Genomic DNA, 10776 nt, shown 5'->3' on the forward strand with positions numbered 1-10776 from the left:
ACCCTGACTGGCTCATCTCCTCCCCGTGACCCTTCCGTAAGGGGATGTCCAATTGCCAGCTGATGGGCTTGGGTCTCCACAAGGAATAGAAGGGAGTTGGCTAGATCTGGTCAGAGCCACCTACTGAAACCCCATTGCTAGCATCATACTTAATGGCAAAGGACTGAATGCTTGTCTTCTAAGGACAAGACAATGATATCTGTGCTTACTAATTGTATTCAACATTGTACTAGAGCAGTGGTTCTCAACCTTCCTAATGCTGCGACCCTTTAATACAGTTTCTCATGTTGTGGTGACCCCCCAACCATAAAATTATTTTCGTTGCTGTTTTAGCACTGTAATTTTGCCACTGTTGTGAATCGGGGGACCCCTGTGAAAGGATCATTCGAACCCCAAAGGGGTCACGACCCACAGGTTGAGAACCGCTGTACTAGAGGTTCTGGCAGGACAAGTAGGCAAGAAAAGAAAAGAAATATCCAGACTTCAAGAAGTAAAACAATATTTTCAGTCTATGGAAAATCCTAAGGTATCTACTCATTAAAACTCACTGTCATAGAGTTTCTGAGACTGTAACTCTTTACTGGAGTAGAAGCCCTGTCTTTCTCCTGTGGTTTTGAACGGTTGACCTTGTGGTTAGCAGCCCAATGCATAACTGTTACACCACCAGGGAATTCACTGAGGTGGAATAATGAAGCGTGTTTCCTACCTTCAAGAAACTCCTGGGCAATAAGGGGAGATGGTATAAGTGCTGTGATATGAGTGTGTATGTTCGAGTATTGTGGGAGAGGGAAATATTTCAACTTGGAGTTGAAGGAGATATTTCAACTGGGGGAATAAGGGTAAGGCAGAAAGTATTGCTGCGGGAAACAGAAGGATTTCTCCCAAGTTGTCTCCCCCCAAAAAATGCCAAACTTAGCTGCTTGAAAATGACTATATGCTCAGAGGTCATCAGGAGTAGATCAGGGTTATTCTCCCTAAGAGCTATCAGCCATCTAGACCAAGCAGACACCACTGTTTATCCCACAAGTAGGGCCCACTCCCTTCTGATAAAGATAGTAGTTGTCTGTTTCCTTGTAGGAGACCCCAGAGAGGTCAAACCCACCCAAGGATGACCAAGGTTAGGTCGCCATCATGAATCTAGGGTCTGCCCATCTTGTCACACGTATACCCCTAGACTTTCCCCTTCCTATAGGCACACCCCTAGCTCATCCCCTTCCTACGATGTGTATGCCTATTGTACTGCCCCTTCCTGTGACGTGTGGTTACCTGTAATCATGCCCCCCTAAGGAGATATAACCCTTGGTTAGCAATAAAGTTGGGGCTCTCTCCTGCTCTCGTGGCTGGGTTCTCCCCACGAGGACCACCAAGCGGGGCTGAGGTGAGCATGCTACCACGAATTGTGTCTGACTATTATTTTGATATCTCCTATCTCTCATGCTCTCTAACTTTACTATCATCTTTACTTATTATTGCAGTACAATTGCACCTACGGGACTTGTGATGATTTGTTGGAGGCCCTCCTCTCCCCACATATTGCTATAAAATCATAGAAAGCTCTATTAAAACCCAAATAGCACCATGTGAAGCTGTTGCTTCCCAACATGTCCCCCATCGAGGTCTTTACATTTCTGAAGGTAGGGTTTCCATTTCCCTGACTTTTTCCTGTCTTTTATTGACACCCTGTCAAAACGGCAGTTTCTGCGTCCTTACAAGGTGCAGATCTTGTCCCTTTTATAAGTCCTTCGAGTTTGGGGAACAAACAGAGTGAAGGGGCACGATCAGGGGTGTCGGGTGGATGGGGTCAGGGTTCCCCATGAAGTTCTCCTCGGATGGCCCTAGCTGCCCACCCTCAGCAAAGGAGCAGCTGCCTTGTTACGGTGGGAAACAGTTTCTCGGCGCAACCTCCCTGGCCTTTTCTCACCAATGCAGTTTCAGTTTTCTTAAAACTTCTTCACAATGAGCCCACTTGACCATCCTGTTTCCTTTGAGATAATCCATCAAGATGACCCCTTCTGAATCCCTCCAGTTACCGTAACCTTCTGTGCCTTGGTCTCACTGGCCCAGCCGATCCCTTCAGAAGCCATTGCTTTGATGGAACCTTTTGTGCAAAGAAAGGCTGCTGTGAAGACAGATGTGTTACTGAAAGAACTTCCCTTACGCCACCCGCTGGTGACAGAGCGATATTTAAACACATTTTGTTGGGAACAATCCCAAGAAATTCTGGAAGCACTAGAATTCTAGAAGTACGACTTTTTTACTTGAACGTGTGTGAAAACATTTAAAGAGGAGATCGAAGAGTGCATGGGGAGGGTGACGTGGGGGCAGGCATTTCATGCAGAGGACGTATGTAAAGGTACACATGTGAAACAAGGGGGCAGTGATGAAGTACTACGAGTGTGTGTTAGGATGTGGGTTTGGGGGGGCATTTGTGGGAGAGGTAGTCAGAGAAGTGAGCAAGGTCCACAGCACAAAGACCCGTATATGGCATGCCAAGATGTTTGGACTCAACATGCATTAGGGATGGCTGAGGGTTCGAAGTACAGGATTTGGACTGGTCCGTATACAGTGATATGAATATTGCAAGAGGCCCTGGAGGCTTACCTGTTAATGTGTGTGGCATAGATGTGGCATAGGGTTAACATTCTTGTCATGTTCCTTGCTAGGTTTTTGGTTGGAGCGGACCCCTGTGCATGAGGCAGCCCAGCGGGGGGAGACGTTGCAGCTACAGCACCTGATAGAGAGTGGCGCCTGCGTCAACCAGGTCACGGTGGACTCCATCACGCCCCTGCATGCGGCCAGTCTGCAAGGCCAGGCGCAGTGCGTGCAGCTGCTGCTGGCCGCCGGGGCCCGGGTGAGTGGCCCCCTTCAGACAGAGGCCAAGGCTGGCTGTAGCCATGGGAAGGAGTGGGAACAAGTCAGGAAATTGTAAAATGAGGAAAAGAAAGGGCTTTGGGAGTGGCGATCCTGGGCTATGCAAACACGTGGGAAGAGAGGCAGCAGGGAGAAGACTGGGAAGGTAGAGGCACCAGAAGAGAATGTAGTGGAAGTGAAGGGAGGAGGGAAGAGAAGACACTGCCCATCACACTGGGGACTGGGAAGTAAGAACGGAGACAGGTCCGTGGATTTCAGTCGTAGGAGGTCACCAGTAACCGGAGAAAAGGCAGTTTCAGCAAAGTGGGGGCCACAGACCTTGGATCCCCAGGGTCGGGCTACAGGTGAAGTCTATGGACAGCCTACATTTGTGAAGAGTTGGGCTAGGAAGGCAGTCAAAGAGGAATTGAAATAAGTTTCAGCACGTAGCAAACAGAAGCTGAGTTGGGACACATTCTCAGTAGAGCCTGCCTGGGGAGCTGCCTTGTCCCTCCCCTGTATTTTCCAGACACAACCCCAAAACCAAGCTCCCTGCCATTGAGTCAGTGCTGACTCATAGCGAGCCCCTGTGGGTTTCTGAGACAGCTATTTTTTACGGGAGTCGAAAGCCCAGCCCTTCTTCCTCCGAGCTGCTGGTTTTGAGCTGCCAGCCACTCGGATCGCAGCACAACGTGTAACTGCTATCTCACCAGGGCTCCTGTTTTCAGACTAGAGGAGGTGTATGAATGAACTTCAGGTACTCCTCTTACCTGAGGCCCCAGTTAAAACTTCCATGGTTATGTCCTGCCTTCCCCAACTGGCAGCTTGCGCTCCTCGCCTACTCTGAGCTTATTGGGAGTTGAGGAAACAGAGCCCCAAACAGGACAGCTTTTACACTTAAAAAGCTTAGAAGGATGGTCCCAGTCTTTTCCTCCTGTCTTTCTCTCTCTCTCTAACCCCCCTGGCCTAGCATGGTGCCTTAGCACTTAGCACGGTGGTTCTCAACCTGTGGGTCATGACCCCTTTGGGGGCCAAACTACCTTTTCACAGGGGTCGCCTAAGACCATTGGAAAACACATAAGTATTTCACAATATATAATTACATATTTCGTGATTAATCACTACGCTTTATGTTCAATTTACAACAATGAAAATACATCCTGCATATCAGATATTTACACGACGATTCATAACAGTAGCAGACTTATAGTTATGAAGTAGCAACGAAAATAATGTTGTGGTTGGGGTCACCACCACATAAGGAACTGTGTCAAAGGGTCGCAGCATTAGGAAGGTTGAGAACGACTGACTTAGCACAAAGTTGGTGCTTCTAAGTACAAGAGGGCTTCGAAAAGCCCATTGTCTTTCCATTCTCTTTTCCCCCTGGACTCTTTGAAGCCTCCTCCTATCTTTGCAGAGAGGCATATGGATGAAGAGGTGAATGGCTCAGCTCCCCCCACCCTTTGACACTTGTTTCTCTCTCCCCTTGAGGTGGAGGCCCGCAACATCGATGGCAGCACCCCTCTCTGTGACGCCTGTGCCTCCGGCAGCGTGGAGTGTGTGAAGCTGTTGCTTTCCCACGGAGCCAAGGTCAACCCACCCTTGTACACAGCTTCCCCGCTGCACGAGGCCTGCATGAGTGGTGAGTCAGGCCCAGCGCCCTGTCGCCCTAGGGTCCCTTGGGCTTCTGCTCCCCTGGGAGAACAACCCCTGAGCCACACGAGGCCTGTCCCCCTTCGTATTTCCTACAGTCAGTACCACACACAAGTTTTACTCCTCTTTCTGGGATGCTAAGAGTTTGGGAAGGAAGTAATACAGGTAGGAGGTAGAGAAAGCAGGACTGGAGAAAGGAGAGTTCTGCTCCCAGGTCACTCAGCTGTGGAGATATCAGACTTTTCCTACATGAGATACAGTTTTCGTCCAAGGAGATGGATTCTGTTCTTAGCCAAGTCTCGCAGGGCACTAAGATGTTAATAAGAGAGACCAGTCAGCTCTGTGGGCTCTCACCGGGTCTGCTACAGCTTTGCCCAAGGAAGATCCTGATCCCGTTGGAAAGTGCTGAGCTTCCTAGTGCCGCTATTCCTGAAGTTCCCCAAAGGGGTCGGCTGTAAAGGTCAGGAATTATTTTTGCCCAATTCTAGAGACGCGAAGTCCAAACCAGAGACCTGGCTGTGATGATCCCTTCCTTGTAAGTAGTCCCGTGAGTTCACTGGATGCTTGGCTTGTAAATGATCTTCACATGATGTCTGTTTTCCTTACGTGTGTGTGTGTGTGTGTGTGTGTCCCTCAGTTTATGATGTGTGCTTTTTATAACTCAGGAATGATTCAAGTTAGAATCAACCTGAACAAAACAAAACAAAAAACAGCCTTACATGGGGTTGAAGTAATTAACATAACAAAGCACCTACTTCTAGGCTTTTTCAGTAGTTTTATTGTGCTATAATTCACATATCATACAGGTCCATAGTTCAGTGGTATTTAAAAGGAGTCATACACATCACCACAATCAATTCTAGTGCATCCTTCCCCCTTCCGTATTCATTATGTGTTCCCCACATCCCCTCAACCTCCTTTCGTCCCCCAAAAGTTTTATATGAGTTATTGTCACTATTCATCCATCCCTTCGTGCTTCATAAATTGGGAAATATACCCAAACCAAAAAAAGCGAAAAGAACAAAAACTGTGTGTGTGTGTGTGTGTGTGTGTGTGTGTAAGAGAAGACTCCCGGCAATAATAAAATAAACCAGAGCAAAAACCTCTGTCAAGAAACAAACAGAAAGTATTTAAATCTAGAACAAATCTAGAATGGACCACCCTATTTTCAAACAAAATTGCATCCATAGGTACAGGGGTCAAGATTCCAATACAAACTTTTTTTTTTAAATCATTTTATTAGGGGCTCATACAACTCTTATCACAATCCATACATACATCAATTGTGTAAAGCACATTTGTACATTCATTGCCCTCATCATTCTCAAAACATTTTCTCTCCACTTAAGCCCCTGGCATTAGGTCCTCATTTTTTCCCCCTCCCTCCCCACTCCCCCCTCCCTCGTGAGCCCTTGATAATTTAGAAATTATTCTTTTGTCATATCTTGCCCAGTCCGACGTCTCCCTTCACCCACTTTTCTGTTGTCCGTCCCCTAGGGAGGAGGTCACATATAGTTCCTTGTAATTGGTTCCCTCTTTCCAACCCACTCTCCCTCTACCCTCCCAGTATCGCCGCTCAGATCACTGTCCTGCCGGGCTCATCCGCCCTGGATTCCCTGTGTTTCCAGTTCCTATCTGTGCCAGTGTACATCCTCTGGTCTAGCCAGACTTGCAAGGTCGAATTCTAGTCATGGTAGTGGGAGTGGGGAGGAAACATTTAGGAACTAGAGGAAAGTTGCATTTCTCATCATTGTTACATCGCACCCTGACTGGCTCATCTCCTCCCCGAGACCCCTCTGCAAGAGGATCTCCAGTGGCCTACTAATGGGCTTTGGGTCTCCACTCCTCACTCCCCCCATCATTCACTATCCAATACAAACTTTTGGAAGCACATTATAATCCATAACAGGAGGCAAGACGCAAACCCATAAGGATGACCTGGGTCTAGGGCTGGGCCAGGGAGGAACTCAGCCAGTGTGCCCTCAGGGAAGGGGTGGCCCTGCTGTGGCTCTGCTCAGGGGGCAGGTGGGGCAGAACTGGACCTGAACAGATAGATGACCAAGAAGGCCACTCCAGGCACTGGGGAAATGACTTGTTTTACTGGATCCATGTTCCAAGTATAGATAAGACTAGACATTTGGGATAAGAAAAGGCTGATGGAAATTTTTTTTTTAAGACTAAGGAGTTTAGAGTTTGCTCTTTGGAGCAAAGGTTGCAAACCACCGGTGGCCTATATTTTGACTGGCTGGCGTGGTGTGTGTTTGTCTTTGAGTGTGGGGGGTGGGATGTACAGGCCGATGTGCCTGCTGTTACCTCGCACCTCCAGAAAGCCACAAGCATGCTGGGCTTTGCTTCTAGCAGTTAGTAAGAGTCTGAGCAGATGGTGAATGACAGGGAAATAAAATTTTAGAATGGTCCATTTCACAGCTATTTGCATATCAGAAGACTGAAAATGTGTGTGTGTGCGCGCATGTATGTGTGTGTACACACATGAACACATGGGGGTGGGGGGGCGGTATCTTGGAGGCAGAGAGATGAGGAGAGGCTACAGCAATGGTCCAAGTGAAAAGCACTAGGGTGGTGACCTGGAAATGGGCAGAACAGAGTGGATTTACTTAAAAAGCCTCGGGGGAAGAAGGATAGGAATTGGCGTGATGGGGAGCTGCAAGGAATTAAACTTGCTTCCGAGATCTGAGCATGAAATGACGCTCCTGGCTGAAACAGGTTGTGAATGAGTGGGGACTCCAGGGAAGGGAGGCTGGAGTTGTGTCTAGTTTTAAGCAGACTGCGTTAGTCGCCCTGCGTTTTGTAGCCCTGGGTGTCAAGGTGACAGGTGGGATGTGGTAGTTGTCTACAAGGAAAAGGTAATTAAGTGATGAGAGAGGCAGCATCTGAGAACAAGCCAATGAAGGAGAGCAGAGCAGGAGACCATGACCTGGTGCTTGATTCCCACACCCTCCTTGCAGAAAGAGGAGGAGCCAGAGGCAGAAAAAGGTTTGTCAGGGAGGCTGGAGGGGAATTCGCTTGATAAGAAAATATAGGGGAATCCATCAATAATTAGGCTTGGCTTCAAGACTCGGGTTTGTGGATTAGGTGGTAGCAAACACTTTCTCTTCTACTGAGGACCCCTGGGAATGGTGAGGGAATCTTTTCTGCCTATTCGTGATGTTCATTTCCAAAAATAGTTCTGAGAGCAAAGGCACTGGTCATGTCTTCCTTTCCACTACCAACGGCATGGTGGGCTAGCCCACGCCTCTAAGAAATAGCAGAGCCTTCTTGCATCCACAAGGACACCTGACAGCAGTCAGGTGTTCTTAGATGAGGTCATGTTTCTCATTTGCTCTTACCCACCCACACAACCAAGCCTGGCCTGACCTCCAGCTATGTGTGGCATGCTGATTAGTTTAAACGTGTGTGTTTACTGACTCTTCTTCCTTTCCCATTTATTTTAAGGAAGTTCTGAATGCGTGCGGCTTCTTATTGATGTTGGGGCCAACCTTGAAGCACACGATTGCCACTTTGGGACTCCTCTGCATGTTGCCTGTGCGAGGGAGCACCTGGACTGTGCTAAGGTGCTGCTCAAGGCAGGTACGTCGGTGCTTTGCTGGACTGTGTGCCAGCTGGGCGGGGCGGCCTGGCAGCCCAGGGTTTGAAGCCGGCTCTTCCAGTTGACTCTTCAGTTTCTGTCTCCAAAACATTGGACAAAGAAAACCTGCTTTGCAGGGGGTGTTGAGAGGATCAGTCACAACAGTCCCATCCTGCCTGTGCAGAGTGGATGCTGACCAAATGCTAATAATCACTATCAAATGACCCAGGGAACCATCGCATACCTGTCTACCAAGGTTGTGGTCTAAACCAGAAAGAGATGGGGCTCTCACCTGAGCTGGAGCGAGCAGGGCTTGTTGTTAGGTGCCCTTGAATCAGCTCAGACTTCTAGCAACCCTGTGCACAACAGAGAGAAGCGTTGCCAGGTCTGTGCCCTCCTCCCCGCTGTCAAGTTTGAGCCCCTTCTCGCGGCCACTGTGTCAATCCATCTCATTGAGGGTCTTCTTTTGTCCTGAGCCACTGCTTTGCCAAGCACGACGTCCTTCTTCACGGCATGGTTTCTCCCGATAACATGTCCGAAGTAGGTGAGACGAAGTCCCCTGCCATCCTGGCTTCTACGAAGTATTCTAGCTGTATTTCCCCAGAGACCATCCTTCATTCTTAGCAGTGTTTCGGTAGGGCATTTGGAATCGAGGTCATTGTCAGGCATTCTGAAAAGCCTCTGGATCTAAAGCATAGGTTCCCAAACTTATTTGGCCTTCCACTACCTTTTTAGGGGGGAAGAAAAATTACTCTGCATTCCCTGGCAATGAAAACTTTTGCACTATCATCTGTAATCTAGGATAAAGTGTAAATATCGCTGTTGTGGTTATGCATTGGGCTGCTAACCTAATCACAAGGTCAGCAGTTGGAAACTACCAGCCACTCCTTGAGAGAAAAAAAGAGACTTTCTACTCTCATAAAGAGCTACAGTCTCGTAAACCCACTGGAGCAGTGTCTACGCTGTCCTGTAGGATCTCGGAGTTTGAATCAACTGCATGGCAGTGAGTTGTTGTCAGCTCGGTTTCTTTGAAGGTAAATAAACAACCAAACCCAACCAACCAAATGAAGATTAGGTTCAGGGTCTGTCTCTATTAAAAGTGTTTTCTTTTGGTATTCATTTTATTTTTTATCAGAAGCTTTAAAATGCAGACAGAGTAGATATTGGTAAGGTATTTGATTATGAATTCAACTTCAATATTTTGTTGAGGGAAATTTTAGTCTAGCCATTTCATTCATTCTGGGTGTGATTTGGGATAAAGAGTAAAACTGTTAAGTAGATTATGAATTCGCTCCAGATGATGGATGGTTATTTGAACTGAAGTTATATGTGGTTTCCAACTAGTGAGCGTACTCACTTGACAATTTTAAGTCTTTTGAGCAAAAATGTTTCATTTTATGTGTGTTTAATTATTGGAATATTTATTTTTTTATACAATGGTAAAATGCGTAGATTGGAAGCAATCATAAGGCCTTCTCTCCAAGTCACTCATCTGATGGTTGAATTCCATGTCTCATAACATAGGGCGATATCATCACTGTTGAGTTAAAGCGCTGTACAACAACCTTCAGATTCTGCTATATATAAACTTAATGCATGCTAGTTCCATTTTTTCTTTAGTTCTGTAAACTCCCCACCTATAGCTATAGAGAATAGATTCCCAGACTTATTTTGGTCTAATACCCCCTTTTCAGAAGAAAACAAAAATTACTCAGCACCGCCCTGGCATTTAAAAACCTTTTAAACCTCATATCCCAGGGTAGAGTGTAGGTATCTGTTTTTGCAGCACTCCCTGGATTGTTCCTCCAGGGGCCGATAGCGCCCACTTCAGGAAACTGTTCTAGAGGGAAGGATTATACTAGTATTTTTACCCCAACAATCTTTATGCATTCATTTGAACTTTATATCAATTATTACACCTTTGTAAGTAATAACTCAGCCCACAATGACCCCTTAGGACAGAACACAGCTGCTCCATACAGTTTCCCAGGCTATAATCTTTCTGGAAGTTGACGGCCACATGGTTCTTCCTCAGAGTGGCCGTTAGATTCTAGCTGCTGACCTTTCAGTTAGCAGCCCAACACTGACCTCCTGGGCCAGCAGGACACCTTTGCTATGTTTCAGGAGTGTGGAAAACAACCAGGAAGGGCGTGCACGCACACAAACTCTCAAAGCTCATGTGTTAAGGAGTCTAGGAGGCTGGGGCTCCCATGGAGGGAGACCTTGACGTTCATAAGTTGGAGGTGCATTCCAGGCATATTCTTCTGAGTAAAAGTGATTCCCCACAATGTCCCCTCATAATAATGCCAATTTTGAAGTGCTGTTTGCAAGCACATGGTCACTTACCATACTCTTGAAGGTCAAGTGCTTGAAGGCTATCTGCCCAAAGGTTGTCTGCCACTGAGAGCAATCAGACCCCTATTGTTGGCCCCACCCAAAGTAGGCCCCTCCCCTCTGATAAGTATCATAGATTATTCCCCTGGAGAAGAACTCAGAGACATGCAAGGTCAAGCCAGCTCTGAGAAGACTAAGTTTGGCCCCATCTGAACTGTAGAGTCTGCCCATCTTATTGCATATATAACTTCCTGCCACATGTATGCCTCTAGTACCTCCCCCTCCTATTGCATGTACACCCCTAGCTCATCCCCCTCATGTTATGTATATGCCTCTAATATAAGGTGACCAGA

The 10776-nt window shown here is 47.1% G+C and overlaps 1 protein-coding gene across 1 annotated transcript in view; it reads left to right on the top strand.

Moving 5' to 3' along the window:
• The window catches only part of ASB13 (ankyrin repeat and SOCS box containing 13), a 38945-nt gene that overhangs the window by 22656 nt on the left and 5513 nt on the right, over positions 1–10776 (top strand). The window contains exons 2-4 of the mRNA XM_045285590.1: positions 2664–2851; positions 4342–4492; positions 7957–8091. Of these exons, the coding sequence (XP_045141525.1) occupies positions 2664–2851; positions 4342–4492; positions 7957–8091 (474 nt within the window). The remainder of the gene's footprint in view (positions 1–2663; positions 2852–4341; positions 4493–7956; positions 8092–10776) is intronic.

The sequence above is a fragment of the Echinops telfairi genome, unplaced genomic scaffold, assembly GCF_000313985.2.
Source record: "Echinops telfairi isolate 266 unplaced genomic scaffold, ASM31398v2 ScPeMD7_7473;HRSCAF=8511, whole genome shotgun sequence".
NCBI lineage: Eukaryota > Metazoa > Chordata > Mammalia > Afrosoricida > Tenrecidae > Echinops > Echinops telfairi.